Source organism: Notolepis coatsorum (genome assembly GCF_963971535.1).
Source record: "Notolepis coatsorum genome assembly, chromosome: 2".
Classification (NCBI taxonomy): Eukaryota; Metazoa; Chordata; class Actinopteri; order Aulopiformes; family Paralepididae; genus Notolepis; species Notolepis coatsorum.
Window position 1 is genome coordinate 60,933,504 of NC_140166.1, and position 20,962 is coordinate 60,954,465.

Sequence of the window (20,962 nt, forward strand, 5' to 3'; positions counted from 1 at the left end):
ACACCAGGATGTGAATGGAGGGTGAATGTGAGGTATATCGTGTAAATAAGTTTTGATTGATCGCAAGACTACACTGTAAAAAAAAAAATAATAAGTTACCAGGACTTAAAAATATTGAGTTCAGTTACTGCGCATTAAGGTTTTCAGTTTTCAATCCATAATAAGTTAACAGAAAAATAAGTACACAACCACATTATTTCAACCTAATAAAACTATGTTTATTGTCATTGTTTTAAGAACACAAGTTGACTTGGTAATACTCACATTTTGAGTAAAAAAAAATGGCTTTTAACACTATGATCGCCGGGGACGAGGTAAGACGTCATTCCTAGCCATGCTCATTCTGCCGAAGACGCCGTAACTCGTCTTTGATGTCAATATTTCCCCTCCGGAGCCCTGAGACACAGTGCAAAGCTCCACTCAACTTTCTAGCGGTTCAAGAGCGCCATCTGGTGGCCGATCGGCAGATCGCCAACCGGAAATGAACCTTTGAACCGGAAGTGCTCATCCATATGTGGTCCGGGCACTCGCTATCGTTAGAGAGACTCCGTCTTGATACAGTGAACATCGATCGGTGCAAATAACTCGAAAAAACAACATGATTTGGACGTATATACTATTATACAACCTGGAAATGGATCGGGCATTTCTCCATCCCATAATAGAAAAAAATCTGTTCCACGCTCATCTGCCAGCGGCGCGAGGAAGCCACGGTAAGATTCAGCGTTATATTCTAACATGTTCCATATAAACTGCTATGATGAACATATGACCCACTCTGGATGAATCATCTAACGCTGCCCACGGAATTATAAACGACCCCCCGCCCATCCGGTCATCATCAGATGATACGTAGAAACTTCTAGAATCACGTCCAGTTGAAATTTTGTATCTCGCGCCGATTGCTATCAAACTGTATTTCATCATCAATATAATGCATTTGGAGCTATAAATCAAGTTCTGGAGAAAGCTGCAGAAAACGATAAAAACATACTTATACTTTAGACCAGGGGTGGGCAATTATTTTTCCCGGGGGGCCGAATGAGCAACTGAAAATATGTTGGGGGGCCGGGCCAAAATTCCAAACTCAATTATGCATAATATACATTTTATTTCTATATAAAAAGCAGTAAATGGCATTGTTTTGACCCCTGGTAAGAGTGTATGTTATTATTTGGCAATTAAAAGGTGAGGTTAGCTTTCAAAAATATCATTTATTCAAATAGAATTTATTTCCAAAATGATAAACTAAATGTGAAACATTAATAACGAGTTTCTATTGTTTCTATTGAAACAAGGATTTTCTTAGCTTTCTAAAGACATCACATCATCTTATAGCAAAAATAAACAAGACATGTCACTGAACTGTGTAAAGAAAAGTGTCCCCGTTTTGTAGCCTTTTTTACTTTACATGCCTATATTAAACATTTAAGAAAAAAATATATCAAGTGTCCCATTTCACTTGTTATATTTCCACATTTTAGTGTTCTTCAGTTCTTTTTTGTTTCATTCAGTGTGAGAAATCCAGTCTCTGTTGAGCTTTAACAAGTCCATCAAAGTCAGGTTGCATGTCTGAGGTGGAGATGCGAAGCACAGCTGCCAGATGTTCATCAGTGAGAGAGGATCTGTACCTGGACTTGGTAAATGTCATGACTGAGAATGTCTGTTCACATATGTAGGTGGATCCAAAGAGAACCAACATCTTCTGAGCATGTCTCCTAAGCGTATATTGTGCGTGTGAACGTTGACATGAAAAGAAAAAAGTAAAAAAAAAGAAAAAAATTAAAAAAAAAGTTTTTTTTATTTTTTTTTATTATCATGTAATCTTTCGCGGGCCGGTCAGAATCATCCCGCGGGCCGGATGCGGCCCGCGGGCCGTACAATGCCCAGGTCTGCTTTAGACCATATTTTAGTATGAATATGTGAATGAAAAGGTTTAACGTTGCTACACCCTGAACAATACATATAGGACATTGAATGGGCCATAATAATGGCAATTTAGCAATAGAATTAAAAAAGTTATAGCCCTGCAAAGAAGGGGAACTTCTCTATAGACAAATAGAGCTGGCGAGGGATGGTAAATTATGAATTTAACCCCCGGCGATCAAAGTGTTAACATGTGCAATGTTCAATGAAATAGAAAAATAAATAATAAAATTTGTTGATTAATCCCACTGGTCACAATGGTGACCGTAATAATGTTTTTGTTATAAGGCTCTGCAAATGTTACTGAATGATGTAGCAATGTATTTCCAGCTAAATTGAAATAATAAACAAATAAAGGGTCTCAATTAAATATGTGGTAGTAAAAAGAACCTGTTGGAGGATTTCAACAAGATAAATGCGACAACAGTGCAAAATATTTCACTATAATATTTCAAAGCAAAAAAAAAAGAATTATATTTATTTTATTTTTTTACTGCTGCCCCCTGTGCCTATGCAAATGCCTCCGCGTGCCTATGCAGGCACGCATGCCTAGGGTTGCCTACCCCTGGCTTAGAGGGTTAAAAGGTGATCTGTGCAACTTTTGTTATTCAGGAAGTTTGCATCAGACAAGTATCCCTTCGTACCGCTCAGCACCCCTGAAGTAGCTCTTTGTTTCAAACAGGTTAGTGACCCCTGGTGGTGTGTAGACAGAAGTGTTAACGGTACCAATGAATGGCAATTTTCTATACCGAGCGATAAAAATCGCCAGTATTTCACAAGGACGTCTGCCTGAGAGGCGTGGACTTACTTTCCAAAGAATCCAGTTCGTTTGTAGGAGACCGGTATCCGGTCCTTGGCCTCGATCTCCAGCTCTTCTTCCGCAGATCGGAGCTTCTCCTCAAACTTGTCGATGTTGGCGACCTGCATGCGGTACATGAGGGCCAGCCTCTGCAACGACAGGACACCGAGTGGAAGGCCGAGTCAGAGAGTGATCGGTGACTTGAGAAAAAAGTTATGCTATAGTATATTATGAGTTAAAATCATATAAACGATTTTTATCCGTTTTGTTCTCATGGACTGATTATGGAATATGTATTTTATGGTTGGAGAATTGTGATATCTGACTTATGAATATTGAGTGAGCTTTGATTCACTTGTTTTGTTTGTTCTGATGTTTTCTTGTGAGTACTTCAATGTTTGTGGTTTTATATTTTTATTTTACTTTTCTTTTCTTTTTTTTCGGACCCCATGAAAAGTAGTCTCACTTTGGTGTGTAGACTAATGGGGATCCACAATAAAACAATAAAAGACAGCATGGAGGAGGAGGTGAGGAGCAGGTGTCCTGGTCTGGATTATATTCTATCTCATGTATTCACTATCCGCACTGCTCACCGGATATCGTTGCACATCCCTAGTTAGGATTTGGAATATCTTCTAGTAGTGTGTGCCAGGCATTGGTCTCTGTATGCATTATTTTGCTGTCGCAGCCCCTGACCTCTGGAACAGCACCCCCATGTCCATTAAATCTGCCCCCTCCATCGAGTCTTTTAAATGTAAACTCAAAACCCACCTATACCGCCTGGCCTTCCCTGACTCACTTTGACTCTCGCCTTGCTTGTTGACGTGTCGTTTTGTTTCCTTGTCTATCCGTTGGTTGTTTATATTTTCAGTTTATTCTATACTTTAGCACTTTTCTTTGTTTTTAGCTATGTGACTTACTGTGAAGCACTTTGGTTGACAAGTGTCATGTCTAAATGTGCTATATAAATACATTTGATTGATTGATTATATCGACCGACTTCAAGTTAAAGGGGCATATCACCCATTTTAAGAATTCACATGTTCTTCCTGTGTCCCGGGGCGCGTGTATATATAACGGACTTTCACTTCCGCGTTCGGGATGCGCGATCTGATTGGCCACTGACGTCGTTTCTCTCAGCGCCAATCGCGTTACTCCTAACAATCGCGCCTAACTTTCAGTTCCACAGGGCACAGTTACGCACACTGTGACATAGCATAACACGACAAACAAATCACACCCCAAGCATGGCAGGCAGGGCACAGACACAAAAAATGCATGTCGAGGTACACTTCTAATAGGCTGGGTGCATGACTAGGGACTAGAACCCAATATTGTCATTGTATGCGTGTAGACCTATTAGGCTACATAGTTATTCAATGTATGCACATACAGAACAGGTATGTGGCATTTCACATACAGTTAAAGAATGACATAGGAGTATAGCCATGCATAAGACTCCCATGGCCAATGCGGTTGTTGTGTTTGTTGATGATTGTCTGTTCTTTCATGTTCTACGTGTATGTTTTTTAAATAAATGCCCAGTCTTGTGCTTTGTCGCCACCTGTCAATCTGTTCTGTTATTAGCCTACACCAAGGTCCTTGATGGAAATAAGTTGATATAGACTTTATTCTGTCAACCTTGACAATGTGCTATTGATGTAGACTAATCAAAGTATTTTTTAAATGCTTTATGTCTAATAAACTAGACTAAATATAGCCTATAGCACAGATTTGTACAGCCTAATCTAAAACAATTTTTTACACATTGGTTCAAACATGATCACGGAAGGCGACAACCCTAACATGTCATGTCATGTCACAACAGAATGAGTAGGTGAGTGTTAGGCCCAGGGCTCCAGACTAACTTTTTTCACCACCGTCCCAGAACCGTCCTGAAATACAATTTTAACCGTCCCAAAGTGAATGTAACCGTTCCAAAAATCAAATGTAGTTTCTTTACTTTGGTTGTCGTCTATAGTTGTTATTGCCATAAGAAACACCATTCAGAGAAGGGGAGAATAAATTGATTTAGTCAAAAGGCTCCCATGGTGGAAAGATTTCACAAGAATAATTATGATTAAAAATAAATGTAAAAAAAAAAAGTGTTTAACAAGGTGCTAGTATAGGGATATTTGGTCACGGTGCTGTTATAGTCAACCAATTGGAGCCATCTTGATTATTCCTTCCATAGGAAAATATATTTAAATGTATTTGTATTTTATTTCGTTTTAGTTTTTTTTGTTATTACAAATGTGTGTTTATGGTTGAAAATGTTAGAGATAAATAAAGATCAAATCAAATCTAACTGAATAAGTTATCCCTCTTCTAACCAGAAAGAAAAACGTAGTTTAGCTTTAAACTATATAATGTCATTGCGTCCAGAGATTCCACCTTTGATAACTAAAGTAATGACACTTGACTAGTAATGAAACATGTCCCTTAGATCGCGCTGTCCTCCTGAGTCCTGGTCGATATTGATAACTGCTGCAAAATTCCAGCGGGCCCTCCTCACTGAATATGGATTCATTGTGTAGCTGCAGAGTGAAGTTTGCCTATAGCCTGTCGTCTATTTCTCCGCGTTCGTTTAGATAAATGTAACGTTATGCCAATTAACTCGCAATGGTAGTAACATTACGTGTTAGTATAGAATCGAATAGAAATCCTTTAATAATCAGTGGCAGTCTGCACGTTAGTCAGTAACGTTAGCTAGCAATAAGCAGCTATAACTAGAACGCGTCGATAACTGTATACAGTTCCAATAGACTAACATTACACTTCTGTGATTTAAATGTGTCCTCACCTTAGACTCAGGGGTAGTATTGCTGGATGCAGTTCCCTGTTGGTCATTTTGGGTCTGTGTTTATCCTCTTCAAATAGCGCAGCATGTTTGCGGTGATCTCGTCACCGAGAGGATGCCACAGTATAGCGCGCGTTTTTTTTAAAATATATAACATTCTGATCTTTCCGCGGTTCTTGTACAGTGGTCTCGTGCCGTGCGACTGTCAATTACCAGCTGTCATTCACTGTCAACCAGGGTTAAATACCAGTGGAGAAAGCCTAGGTAAGAGAGATTTCCCTCACCTGTTAACACGTTTTTCTTTTTTGATGAGAGATTCATTTGGGGTGTGACGCTGCTGCAGCGCGAGTGGCTGAGGAGAGGTGGGTAGGAGCTTGATGCTGGATTAGTGTATCGCTGCGTTGGGAGGCGGAGATAGTCATTGGATTTGGCAAATCACGCTACGTTTAGACTTCAGTGAACTTAGTCAGCACGAGACATTCACCATTTGACAGCAATATATGCGCGCACTGACAGTCGGCCAATTGACATTTCATGTGAAAAAAAAAAATCCTCTCCGTCCCGGTTGCGTCCCAGCAAAGATTTCTGTTCGTCCCAAATCAATATTTGATCGTCCCCGGGACGACGGGACATCGTTAGTCTCGAGCCCTGGTTAGGCCTACAGAAAGTGTAATCTATTGATTGACTTGCATGACCTAGTCAATTCGGTAGAAGAGTCTGGTCTGGTGGGCGAGATTATGCATGACCAGCCTGTGATCTAAAGACTCCTGCCTGTGGCTGAATAATGAAGCCCAAAGTCGCGTCACATATGCAAGAGCATATTGCCTACAAATAGAATGCTCATGCGGTTTTTAGGCTACTGGTAGGCTATTCTTATGCCGTGCTCAATATTAAAACTCGCTGCTCGTCCACCCAACGTAAACAGAGCAGAGATAAGCTTCAAATCACCGCAAGATCGCGCAATAATGAAGTCGTGTTTTGAACATTTATGTTGCGTTGATGGAATCACGTTAATATAGAGAGATGAAAACAATACGTTATTTCGATTGATATGAATAGCTAGTTAGTTAGTATATTGATGTGATGTCGGACTTGGGCTGTGGAACTGAAGGACTTGGGCTGTGGAACTGAAGGACTTGGGCTGTGGAACTGAAGGACTTGGGCTGTGGAACTGAAGGACTTGGGCTGTGGAACTGAAGGACTTGGGCTGTGGAACTGAAGGACTTGGGCTGTGGAACTGAAGGACTTGGGCTATGGAACTGAAAGTTAGGCGCGATTGTTAGGAGTAACGCGATTGGCGCTGAGAGAAATGTCAGTGGCCAATCAGATCGCGCATCCCGAACGCGGAAGTGAAAGTCCGTTAGGGAAAATATACACGCGTCCCGGGCCAGTCCAGTCAGTGTTTGTGAACACGCACCGCTCTCTCCTGATGAAGCCAGAAACCAGAGAGAGAGCCCTCTGTGATGTCACTGGGGCTGCTTGGTAGACAATGAATGGGGCCCTGGTTTTATGAGGCATTAAATGTTTGTGAGCTCTTACACCCAAATGAGTGTTTATATTCTAGCATTGCTAGAAGGTCAGAACCAGAATTAAAACCTCATGTGGGTGTAGGAGCTCACAGGAACACTTTATGGTCTCATAAAGTCAGAGTCCCATTCATTGTCGATGGAGCAGCAGCCCCAGATTTTACCTCCCGGTTTGGAGGCTTCAGAGCGGGTTAGCTTTAGGAGAGAGGGGTGCATGTTCACAAATACCAACTCAACTGTCCCGGGGAACAGGAACAACAGTGAATTCTTAAAATGGGTGGCATTTCCCTTTAAAGCATTTGCGTCTGCACTAGGGATGTTCGATATTGGCTTTTTTACCGATACCGATATACCGATATTGTCCAACTCTTAATTTCCAATACCGATATCAACCGATACCGATATATGCAGGGTCATTAGCATGTCCTTAGTCAAAGCCATATTCACACGACAGCCGTTTTTTTCTCTTATGTCAGTGGGAATAGGGCAGAAAGGAATCCCAACCCGAGCGTGACATAAGAGCAAAATGGCCACCGTGTGGATATGGTCACTTCGGAAGATTCTCCACCCTTCTCCTCCGACATACCGGCCGTCCGAAGATGACCGCCCCGGGGTGCAGGTAGATCTCCACGATGTCGCTCTCGGGGACCACCTGCACGCTGGACACCTCGCCCTTGGCCAGCATTTCGTTCACAAAGTCGTTCCAGGAGATGTTCCCGCCGCTGGTGTTGATGGAGTTCAGCAGGCTCATGACGAGGGCTACGATGAAGAGCGTACGCAGACGCTCCCTGTACAACTGATCCTCCTGCTCACGGCGCTTTTTATCGTCTGGAGAGAGGAGAGAGCGGAGAGAGGAGAGAGGGAGGAGAGAGAGAGGAGAGAGAGGAGAGAGGGGAGAGAGGAGAGAGAGGAGAGAGGAGAGAGAGGAGAGAGAGAGAGGGGAGAGAGTAGAGAGAGAGAGGGAGGAGAGAGAGGAGAGTGGGAGGAGAGAGAGAGGAGATGGGAGGGAGAGAGGGGAGAGAGGGAGGAGAGAGGAGAGAGAGAGGAGAGTGGGGAGAGCAGAGAGAGGCGAGAGGGGAGAGAGAGAGAGAGAGGAGAGAGAGAAGAGAGTAGGAGAGAGTAGAGAGAGACAGGAGAAAGAGTAGGGAGAGAGGAGAGAGTAGGAGAGAGAGAGTAGAGAGTGGAGAGAGCGGAGAGAGGAGAGAGAGAGAGAGAGGGGAGAGGAGAGAGGAGAGAGGGGAGAGAGAGGAGAGAGAGAGGAGAGAGAGGAGAGAGGGGAGAGAGGAGAGAGGGGAGAGCAGAGAGAGGAGAGAGGGGAGAGGGGAGAGGAGAGAGGGGAGAGAGGAAGGAGAGAGAGTAGGGAGTGGAGAGAGGGGAGTAGAGAGTAGAGAGAGACAGAGGAGAGAGTAGATAGACAGAGGAGAGAGAGACAGAGGAGAGAGAGCGTGGAGAGTGGAGAGGAGAGTAGAGAGAGAGTAGAGAGAGACAGAGGAGAGAGAGAGTAGATAGACAGAGAAGAGGGGGCAGGAGAGAGAGTAGAGAGAGGGAGAGAGAATGTAGATAAAAGGAGGTGACGGAAGAACAAGCCAGATGAAATGAGGTGCCATAACGGTTGAATTGAAACAGATGGATTGATTGCAATCATAATTGCAAATACTATATTGCACAGGTGTTCATATATCCGTTACCTTCGTCTTCCCCTGGGGTTTTTCCCTTGGATCCATCGCTTTTATTTTCCTCTTTTTGGGGCTGAGATGTACTAAAGTAAGCAGCGCCCCCTGTAGAGAGAGAGAACGAGAGCTGTTGGTTAAAGGGGACATGCATTGCTATTCCTTGCACTATTTGGGCAACTTTACACAATTCCTGTGAGTCTATTGAACACATCTGTACGTTTTTTTAGTTTTTTTTTTTTTTTTTAATCATTGTTTTATATTTCTAATGGAGTACTCAAAAGCATCATTTTCCAGCCTGTTATTGGATGGGCTCCGCCCATAAGTGCTTTCAGTGACAGTCACCCACACAGCGTGATACATACGAGAGAGAACAAGCAAGCGAGAGAGAGAGAGAGAGAGAGAGAGAGAGAGAGAGAGAGAGAGAGAGGAGATGCATCCCCAACACACACGCAGTCAAGTGTCCCCGACGAGGGAGAGATGGCGCACACACATTTACACACACTTCCGCAGTCCCTCCTGCCGTCTCTCTCTCTCTCTCTCCCTCTCTCCCTCTCCCTCTCTCCTTCTCCCTCTCCGCCTGTCAAACCCTGTTTGAGGAAGTGTCAGGTTTAGGGCTGCAACGATTAGTCGACATAATCGACAACGTCGATTATAAAAAATCGTCGACGAGAAATTGTTGCGTCGATTAGTCATATAAAAAAAATATATATTTCTTTTTTTTTGTGCATTACCTATCTTTGTGAGAGTGGCTTCTCAGGGTTCCAGACAACATCATAACATGATGATCCCATAGCAAATTTTGGACATTGAAAACATTGTTCCCCTGCAGGAGATGATGATCAGACTAGACACACAATACATTACACACGCACTCCTCTCACTCACACACAGCGATCAGAGTAAGACACACACATACACACTCCTCTCAATCACACACAGCGATCAGAGTAAGACACACACACATACACACTCCTCTCACTCACACACAGCGATCAGAGTAAGACACACACACATTCACACTCCTCTCTCTCACACACAGCGATCAGAGTAAGACACACACACATTCACACTCCTCTCACTCACACACAGCGATCAGAGTAAGACACACACACATACACAAATTACACAGTACACACCTCTCACTCACACAGCGATCAGAGTAAGACACACACACAAATTACACAGTACAGACACTCCTCTCACTCACACAGCGATCAGAGTAAGACACACACACATACACACGGACTCCTCTCACACACAGCAAACAAAAGTTATTTAAAGTACACTTCCACTTTAATTTGTATTATTTAATTTATTTATCTTGTTATGAGTGATTGCTGTATTGTTCTTCAAATACATTTTCATTTAAAGTGGCTTAAAGATCCAAATTCAAATGTTTCATGAGTCATTATTTTAATTTGCTATGGGATCATCATGTTATGATGTTGTTGTTTGGTCCTGACAAGAGTCTCAAAGTCTGGGGTGATGGTAGACAAGCAACTCTGAGGTCATGCTCAATGTCCAATCTGTTCCTCTGCTCTGTCTTCAGCTGGACCAGAGCTGAGAAGCCACTTTCACAAAGATAGGTAATTTAAAAAAAAAAAAAAAAAATCCTTTTTTTTGTTGTTGTTGTTGTTGTTGTTTACATTGGTTTTCGATTAGTCGACTAATCGAAAAAATAATCGGCAGATTAGTCGACTACCAAATTAGTCATTAGTTGCAGCCCTAGTCAGGTTACACTATGCCTACGTCCCCGACACACACGCAGTCAAGTTTGTATGTGTGTGTGTCCCCGACGAGGGAGAGATGGCGCACGCACACTTCTGCAGTCCCTCCCGCCGTCCCTCTCTCTCTCTCTCTCTCTCTCTCTCTCTCTCTCTCTCTCTCTCGCTCGTTCTCTGCCTGTGAAAACCCGTTTGAGGAAGTGTCGGGTTACACTGCACTACAACCATAGAGGGGGCGTTACTGCAAATCAGTGCTATATTAACGTCAGCAAAACAGTCAAATCAGAACAGCTTAGTTGAGTGAGGGAGGATCTTGTGAACTCGAGACTAGACTGATGAGTCAATATGGTAATTAGAGACACAGACCCATTGATACTAACCTGTATTACTATAAAACCATGCTAAACACAGAAAAAAGCCATTTATAATGCATGTCCCCTTTAAATGAAACTAGCAATGAAAGGGATCTGATCATATTTGGGTAGATATCAGGGTATCAATTCACTTTCAATTAATTAGTTCAGGAAGTGGATTAACATTTTATTTGTATACTCTATTTTTGGTATCCTTTTGGTTTAATTAATTTTTTATTATGTTTTTGGTAGATTTGTATTGGTTTTTACTACCGGGCAGTCCGGTAGAGAGAGAGAGAGGAAGAATGGGAGATAGACGGGGGGAAGACATTCGGCAAGGGTCGCCGGGTCCGGGAGTCGAACCCGGGATGGCCGTGTTACGACACAGCGCAGTACGTGGTGTGCTACTTGAGCGCCCCAATCTGCAGTTGTTTTAACTGAATGAATACTACTCTGTTGTGTTTTGCATTTATTGTATTTTTTCTGTATTTATTATGTATGTATGCTCAGTCATTGAAAATTAGGGCTTTCCCTCAATTCATTATCAAGTTGAAATAAAGATTGAATGAATGAATTAATAAATAGACAAATAAATAAGAATGGATTTTCTATGGTCAGCAAGTAAATAAAAAGGCAATCTCTGTTTACATTTTGAATTGATTAATTCAAACAATGATCCCAGCCCTGGTATTTCAGAGTAGAATGAGTGTTTACCAAAGAAATTGACCAGACCAACACAGCTCTTCATCAGGCTGGTCTTCAGCAGCGAGTTGCTTACTTCCATCATGCCGGGATCCAAGGGTCTATGGAGATAATTCTAAAACAGGAAGAGAAGGTTGACAACTTTATCAAACTATCAGTGATGTGCGGTGAGCACTATAGGGCTGGCCTCTCTTTTAGTCAATGCATTGACTCATCAGTTGTTTTGGGCTTATTATTAAGACTTTTTAGTCAATTAACCTAGTCGTTTTTTCCCCCATGTTGAATGACTAATTTCCAAGAAGTATAAGCACATCTCTGGTAAACATAATTCCAGGGGTGCAGTTGTAATATCAGAACTGCCTGGACCGGGCTGGACGCCACGTGCACGCACATGCACGCGCATACACGTTCCCTCGCGTGTGCACAGACCAGCTCAAGCAAACCCCCCACAGGGCTTGTATGTTGGTCTTGCACTTCTCTTTCTTTGTTATGCTATGCAAAGACTAGGTGATAAGTGCCGGGTACTTGGCGCACGGCGCGACAGTAGAGTGAAAGTTATGAACGCATTTTTGTATGCGCGCGCGTGCACATCTGTGCGCGCACTTCTGCTCAGCGAACTGCTAGGACGGCGTAGTACCGAGTGTGGTACCGTCCACCACTGCATCACTGCATAATTCTATCTGGAGGAATCTGGACGTGTCATTTCGGGTCATGCGTTTCCCCCCTTTAACAATCATTACAGATATGTTTTGTATCATTTGGCTCAATATGGACATGGCATCATGCCACTCATTATTACAGGCTAGTGATGGGTCACAACAGGGTCTAGTTCACCATATATATTCACACATAATTTGGAACACCACACACAGAGAAAGAGTGAATGTCATAAATGTATAGATGTAGCAGTACTGTCTATCTGTATGTCATGTATGTCATATATGTCCTGATGAATTGAAAATGGGGGACCCTGATGTTGAAGATGAAAGTCTTTCTCTGGTCTGCTTGAGCTGTACTGTATTGTACCCATTCTGCAATCTGTTAATAAAGTTTTCAATCAATCAATCAATCAATCAATCAATCAATGAATTAATGAAAACTTTATTTAATAGATTGCAGAATGGGTACAATACAGTACGGCTCAATACACACAATTGTTAAGGAGATGCAGACCAGAGAAAGACTTTCGTCTTGTTTACATCAGGGTCCCCCATTTTCAATTCATAATGACATTTATGACATACACAACTGAACATACATGACATTTATGGCATAGGGACATACATGACATACAGATACAGGTAAGTCAGGTATAGTACTGTTACATTTGTGACAATCACATATACGATATGCAAATATACAGTACTGTTACCCATAGATCCTGACAGAGTATATACATTATGATGGGGACTGTACATTAGGAGGGGGTGGGTGACTGGGTGGGAGAGAAATTATTATAGACAAACTTACCAGAAAGAAGATAGGTGTCGCATTATTATTAATATTATTATTATTATTATGAGACTGTCGTGCGACTAGTAACCGCTGTGATCTCGGATGTAAGAGCTTTTTACAATTGAAGCGTTTGGACAGAAGAAGTCGAACGCCATCACGACACACAGTGTTGTTGATGAACTGAGAGTGGTGTCGGCCTGACGCCGAGGCCCGCAGCACGGTCGCCTTGTATTTTGTACAACAACTTTGCAAAAGCAACGCTGCCATTTTTGGACAAAGGTTGTTGGTATAATTATATTATTATCTCGCGAAAAACATGAAGACAATTGCTTAATATCCTCTGAAAAATGGCAATGCCATGATGATAACTCTGGCTGTTAGCTAACACATTTTGATTGTGTAGTTTAGCTAGTTGCAGGCTAGCTGAGGAGCTAACTGAGGAGCTCTGTCGTTCAACTTTAACCCGCAGCAAAGATGCGAAATAGAACTACGAGGAGTAGGGTCCAGCTGCAGCGCCGGTGAATCCGCTCAAGGGCAAGCCTGTGGCAGCCACAGAGGGCGCGCGCTGATGTACGTCTGGCGTAAAGTACGAACCTACTTTCTATAGAAGCGGCTGGGAGGTGCGCTGTTTTAAGTGAGCGTGTGTTATTGGATTGATTGATTGGTTGATTGATTGAAAATTTGATTAATGTCCGCCTTCGACACTGTCAATCACTCCATTCTAATGGACAAGCTAAAAGCAATTGGTTTTGATAGCTTATCAGTGAGCTGGATGCAATCCTACCTGGAGGGGAGAGAACAGATGGTAGAGGTAAACGGTACTCTATCCCCCCCCTCACAGTGAGCTGTGGTGTTCCACAAGGAAGCATACTAGGACCGCTACTCTTCCTAATTTATGCAAATGACATGTCGTCAGCCTGTGACTGCAACTTGTTCCTGTTTGCGGACGACTCAGCCCTGCTGGTCTCTGACAAGAACAAGTTGCAGGTTGAAAAAACCCTCAGCACGGAACTAGGCAAAATCTGCATATGGCTCGCCGACAACAAACTATCATTACACATGGGCAAAACAGAGTCCATTCTCTTCGGTTCAAATAACAAACTCAGCAAGACCGACGGCTTCTCAGTCACAGTGGGTGACAATATTGTCACAAGGAAAGACGAAATTACCTACCTGGGTTCCATCCTAGAGGCAAATCTTTCCTGTGACAAAATGGCATCCAATGTAATAAAAAAAGTCAACCAACGAACTAGATTCTTGTACCGGATCTCCTCTCTGGTAAACAAGAATACCCTGAAGACTCTGGCAGGAGCACTCATTCAAGGGTACTATGACTATGCGTGCACCTCATGGTACCAAAGCACCTCAAAGGCGCTTAAAACAAAATTACAAACATCACAAAACAAACTGGTCAGACTACTACTTGACCTGAACCCCAGAACCCACCTCACCCCTGCCCACTTTGACAACCTAGGATGGCTTAGAGTAGACGACAGAGTACAGCAACTTGCAATGGGCCTGGTCTACAAGATACACTATACGACCGGGGTGCCCATGTACATGTCAAAATACTTCCCAAAGGTCAGTGAATACCACAACCACTACACCAGAGGAAGCTCAACAAATCATGTTAAACCCAGATTCGGCTCAAACAAGGGACTAAACACGTTTCGCAATTATGCCACAACAATGTGGAACGCCCTACCCAAAGCTGTAAAGGAATGTGAATCCCTGCCCACATTCAAAACCGCTCTTAAAGAGCACCTACGGGAGGCTGCAATTCGAAACTGGCCACCGTAAATGCCCAAAACCCCCACCACCAGTCTCCTCCCCACCGCATGTATATATTCTCTCCCCGCCGTATGTATATTTCCCTCCCACCCACCCCCTCCTAATGTACAGTCCCCTCCCCATCATATGTATATACTCTGTCAGGATCTAGGGGTAACAGTACTGTATATTTGAATACCGCTTATGTCACAAATGTATCAGTACTAAATACCTATATGTCCCTATGCCATAAATGTCATGTATGTTGTGTATGTCATAAATGTCTATATGAATTGAAAATGGGGGACCCTGATGGAAACAAGACAAACGTCTTTCTCAGGTCTGCATCCCCTTAACAATTGTATGTATTGAGCCGTACTGTATTGTACCCATTCTGCAATCTGTTAAATAAAGTTTTCATTCATTCATTCATTCATTGTTTCGAACTGGTTATGCTTTGGCCCTCTTTCGAAGTCGCCCTCTTTCGAAGTCGCCCTCTTTCGAAGTCGGTTATGCTTAGCTTAGGGTTTGGAATCAGGGCTGGTGGTCTATCGCCCTGCTCTAAAGATAAACTCTAAGCATAACCGACTTCGAAAGAGGGCCTAAGCATAACCAGTTTGAAACAAGGCGGACATTAATAAAATGTTCAATCAATCAATCATTCCAATAACACACGCTCACTTCATTCTTAGATGGCATGCACCTCCGAGTACTTCGAGAAACGTCCGTACTTTCCGCCAATCAGCGCGCTCTCTGTAGCTGCCACAGGCTTGCCCCTTGAGAGGATTCTCCGGCGCTGCAGCTGGACCCTACTCGTCATTCAACTAACCCGCAGCAAAGATGCGGAACAGAACTACGAGACACAGCACTCCGCACTCCGCCCGAGGCAGCTGCGGTAACCTTCAATAATATAAATGGGTATTCGTTAATACTTCATGACTGGATATAACGACGTTATAATAATGAATATGGAAATATGGAAAAACAGCTGGTGCCACCAGTGTTACACACACTCTACGCTCTTTGGGAAGGATATAAACATAAACTTTGACCCATGAACTTCAACCCCACGTTTTAAGAACTCACTGCTGCGCATACTTCCCCGCAGGACTGGTGGTGATACTCATAGATATATATAGTATATATATATATATCTATGGTGATACTAGGAAGATCCATCCTTATCAGTAGGTTTTAGGTGGGGACAGGAGAGGAGAGGGTATTCCAGTAGGTTTTAGGTGGGGGCAGGAGAGGAGAGGGTATTCCAGTGGGTTTTAGGTGGGGACAGGAGAGGGTATTCCAGTAGGTTTTAGGTGGGGACAGGACAGGAGAGGGTATTCCAATCTGCCCCTGCCCTCAATCTATACCCGTAACCCTTTGGCCCTAAAGATGCACCCTTTGTTCAGGGCAACGAACATGCCTGGAACCTATTCAAGATCAAAGGAATATACATTACTGGAACTAATTCAGAAGCCTTCTAGCCCCTGCCTATTTAAAACAAATGCAATTCAGTGTGATTATCTAGCAAAAAGCTATAAACATGAACTTAACTGAAATATCTTGTTAAGATAGTTTCATTAAGAGAGAAAAACCTGTAGCCGTGTGGTCACGTTGGGATCAAATATTGATCTGTTTGAGTTTTGTACTGGTTATATGTCTATATAAAACTAGGTATATTCTGGAACATTGTAAAGTTACAACTTTCATAAGAAAAATCACAATTTTACCAAAAATTATTTGCTGAACATTATTCACCCTTCAATGATTTCTTTACAGACATTTTGTGTGACACCTACAACAGTAAAATAAAAAAAATTGCCCATTTTAGGACAGGCCTATGCCATTTCAAGTGGTTGCTAATGAAAGTAATTCCACTATAATCAATCAATCTGTTTGGTCCACTCTGGGCCATGATAGTCCTGAAACATTTGTCTTTCTTTCCCCCCAAGACGGCTCAGTGTATTCTTCAGCAAATCTCCCCAATTCATGAGAGCTGCAGCGCCATTCATTCTAAGCAGCAAGTTTTTGTGACGTTCCCTTTCAAAACATTTGTGGAATTATCAAGCCATCTGGGCTGGACATTAGCCAGGAAGCCTACTGAAGTGTAGTCTGATTGCTTAGTCATAGACCCATAGCCAAAAAATCAAGCTGTCAAAATATTCAGTTGCATTTTTAATTGGGTAATTTTATGACCATATTTTCACTGTCGGCTCTGGTCCACTGTACACATGGGTCTAATTGGCGTTTATACTTTAGTCTGTTTTTCTTCTTCACCAAGTAATTGTCACATTATGGAAGCCTCTGTGCACTGGAAAAGAACAGGTGGAGAACAATAATAGACATAAAAAAGTGAATGTCAAGGCTTAACCCAATACCTTACGGAGGCTATCTCAGCATGGATAGCACTAGCAGTAGTTTTAGGAAAGACACATAACTCTGGGAAAGTGTATTTTATTTTGGTTATTTGGTTGATGCTTGAAATTGCCTTGGTGCATTATCTATTCCACTTCGACTCCAGTAGAGGGCGCTCATGTTATTATATTGACTGAATGAATTAATGAATGAAAACTTTATTTAACAGATTGCAGAATGTGTACAGTACAGTACGGCTCAATACACACAATTGTTAAGGGGATGCAGACCAGAGAAAGACGTTTGTCTTGTTTACATCAGGGTCCCCCATTTTCAATTCATAGTGACATTTATGACATACACAACATACATGACATCATGGCATTTATGGCATAGGGACATACACGACATACAGGTATATAGTACTGTTACATTTGTGACATATACGATATGCAAATATACAGTACTGTTACCCATAGATCCTAACAGAGATTATATACATATGATGGGGAGGAGACTGTACATTAGGAGGGGGGGGGGGGGGGGGGGAATATACATACGGTGGGGAGAGAATATATACATACGGTGGGGAGAGAATATATACATACGGTGGGGAGGAGACTGTACATTATCTTGGCCACTCCGCCAAACTTCTAGAATCGATCAAACTTGTCTCGTTAGTAAATTAAGAGAGCTTCATGGATATAGGTCTCACATTGTAGTATAAGCTAACTGTGGTCTCCAAGATCGTGATTATTTCCCCCTCTAGTCGTGGACACGTCTCAACAGACGATTTAATGGTACACGAAGACGGCATGATTGTATAATCCTCTACCGAAGATCTCATCAACTTAAAAATCTAGTGCACCTAATAATGCCTGTACTCTATTTCCTTTGCCTGGTCCCCCATACTGTATAATGGAGATTGGTCCGCTATATTTTGTAAACTGTGGACCGTGGTTAACCATGCTGGGGCTGCTATACAATGATTTCTTTCTCTTTTCTTTTAAGCCACAGATCCCGTTGTATTTGTTGTTTGTTTGTTTTTATTTTCAGTTTTTGTTTTTGTTAACTTTCTTGTTACCACCACTTCATCCAATTGGACAGCACCTTGCTTCCCTTTTTTAATCTTATTTGTTTTTTCCTGTTGTTACTATATACAAATATATTAATCATTTCCCACCCTAATTTTTATTTACCCTTTCTTTTATATAGCTTCTCTCTCCTTATACAGTGTCCCTGAGGCGCTTCTCTCTTCAAATCCAATTTATTATTATTATTATTATTATTATTATTTTTATTATTATTTTTATTATTCTTTTCGGGATCAGTTTTTGTTGATTTTTTATTGTTGATTTTGTTGAATTAGGGGTAGGTTGCTCTATAAGCCTTCGGCTTCAAACCTATCCTTTTCGTTTGTTTATTTGTTAACATTTTCGAAAAATTATTTGTTTATGTTTATTTATTTGTATTTGTAAACATTCGAAATAAAATAATTCATTCATTCATTCATTATTATTATTATTATTATTATTATTATTATTATTATTATTATTATTATTATTATTATTATTATTATTATTATTATTATTATTATTATTATTATTATTATTATTATTATTATTATTATTATTATTATTATTATTATTATTATTATTATTATTATTATTATTATTATTATTATTATTATTATTATTATTATTATTATTATTATTATTATTATTATTATTATTATTATTATTATTATTATTATTATTATTATTATTATTATTATTATTATTATTATTATTATTATTATTTCCAAGCAGGAAACAGACCTCGGCCGGACCCAAAATGGCGTCAGTTTCGCCGTGAGTGACGCAGAACTAAGACCCGCCCACAAACAAAGTGCGAATCACGTCCCGCGTGTCATCATCCCGTGTAGACGCGTCTCCTCCGCCCCGCCCCCACACTAAAGTCAAAGGCCGCGCGACGAAAGAAAACGTTCGAATGCGCTTTGCAACAAGAGGGGATTAATAAACGGAAAAAATACCACATTTCGATATTTTACATTCACCAAATTAAGCCTCCCGTTTCAACAATGGACATTTAAAGCCTCACGGTTGGTCGTGACGACGAAGTAGTTATCCTGTGCGCGCGTTTTCAGAGGATATTCGAGGCTTTTTCTCCCATCGACGGGTTGTTGGTGTTTGAGCTAACTGCTAGCTAGCCCTGTCTGTGGGCGGTGGAGCTAAGCTAGCCTGTTTGTTAGCGGTGGAGCTAAGCTAGCTAGCCCTGTTTGTGGACGGTGGAGCTAGCTAGCCTGTTGGAGGAGCTAGCTAGTCTGGCTAGCTGCGGGAGCCCCGTCTGAGCCGGGATGTCGCCTGCAGGTCCTCCTCGCTGAACCGGGGCAACAAATGGGAACATCCAGCATCGGCGAGGACATCGGAGGAGGATAAGACGGGTCGCTTCGAATATCAAGTTTGTTTGTGGGACACTCTGACATAAAGGTAAGACGCGACAACAACAGCACACCAAGCTATCACGGGCTCATTGTAAATATTATAGGTATTATTATTATTGCTCGTTTAGTGTGAGATGCTTTATTATGGTCAGTCATTTTCTGCTTCTTCCATCGACCATGTTGTTTTGCAATCATTTCGATCTTCGGTGGTTCCTACAAAAATCGAATTGTTTTCTTTATTTTTATTATTAATAAAAAGCTGTCAGTGTCACTGTCAGTGCTAACGTTAGCTAGAGTAACGCAGTTATTACAGGGTGTTTTGCTCTGGCTCTGTATTATGCAAAACTAAAACCAAGAGTGTTTATTATTACGTAACGCATCTGTATTACTTCTTTCACAATCAAACATGATGCGATGGACAAACCACATGCATGTTGTTGTAGATATGGTTTTATGCTTTTATTGTTGGCTATATTTCTTGACATGATGACCCTTGTTGTCCTAGAACTCGTAATAATACGCTGTATTCCAATACAAGAGAGTTCTGGTCTTCAGACCTACCTTGTTGTCCCCAGCCCTGCTATTTCTGACTCGAGTAACTTAGTTAAGCCTAAATGATTTGTGCAAAGTATCACGTTGAATATAAAGCAGTCACAGACACAGACAGACGTTAGGTCGATGCTGGTGTTTTGAATGCTCAGGGGTCAGCCTGGGGAATACAAAAAATACATTACTATTTCACTTACAGCGGGCTATTATTATAGAGAAGCAATACAGGCCACTAGAGCTGAGCTGAGGAGGACATTGGCTATATAGACGTGCGTGAGACAGGACATTGCAGAAGCCCAACAGTCCAATGTTGTTAACAATAGAATAGAAGGGAAGGGAAATGTGGCACTTCAAATAGCTCACAGTAAACATTTAGGTAGACAAACAAATCACGAATAAGAATAACCAAAAAAACAACAGAGTAATCGAGGGAATTTTAAGGGAGGCCAGACCAACACGCAGCAGTAACCTTTGCCACACCACAATAGTCTCTCGAGCATTAGGCCTGTGGCTGAGTTTTTAATCATTTCATTTCCCAGCATAATACATTCCACCCATAATATATATGAATTCCTCCTTTATCCCTGCCATTAAGTAGGCTATTCTCCACCACCACTCAAGTCAACGTATGCAGATTAACTGCAAACTAGACCACTTGGGGGAATGACTAGCAACAGCACTGCAATTGTGTTGTTTAGGTTGAACCACAGTCAACCTAACTGGATTGTAGGACAACATAACGAGGATCTATTCTAGATGAGAGCCCTCCTCGTGCATAAAAAAACCTGTCTGTATGCAAGTTGTAGCCTAGCTAACTAGTATTCTACGCAGATGGGTAAAAAAATAAAAGACGCCTGTGCTGCATACCGGTAGGAGTAGTACTGGTCTAA

At 41.8% G+C, this 20,962-nt stretch overlaps 2 protein-coding genes across 4 annotated transcripts in view; one reads left to right on the forward strand and one right to left on the reverse strand.

Moving 5' to 3' along the window:
- Positions 1–13,409, reverse strand: part of spg7 (SPG7 matrix AAA peptidase subunit, paraplegin) — a 36,892-nt gene extending 23,483 nt beyond the window's left edge. The window contains exons 1-5 of the mRNA XM_084336749.1: positions 12,974–13,409; positions 11,516–11,618; positions 8,740–8,829; positions 7,638–7,879; positions 2,735–2,874 (exon numbers count right to left, since the gene is read on the reverse strand). Coding sequence (XP_084192875.1) covers positions 2,735–2,874; positions 7,638–7,879; positions 8,740–8,829; positions 11,516–11,618; positions 12,974–13,225 — 827 coding nt within the window. The 5' untranslated portion in view covers positions 13,226–13,409. The remainder of the gene's footprint in view (positions 1–2,734; positions 2,875–7,637; positions 7,880–8,739; positions 8,830–11,515; positions 11,619–12,973) is intronic.
- A 5,653-nt stretch (positions 13,410–19,062) lies between these two features.
- Positions 19,063–20,962, forward strand: part of ankrd11 (ankyrin repeat domain 11) — a 323,098-nt gene continuing 321,198 nt past the window's right edge. For all 3 annotated transcript variants that reach the window (XM_084308736.1, XM_084308738.1, XM_084308737.1), the window contains exon 1: positions 19,063–19,569. The gene's annotated coding sequence lies outside the window, so the exon portion shown is untranslated. The remainder of the gene's footprint in view (positions 19,570–20,962) is intronic.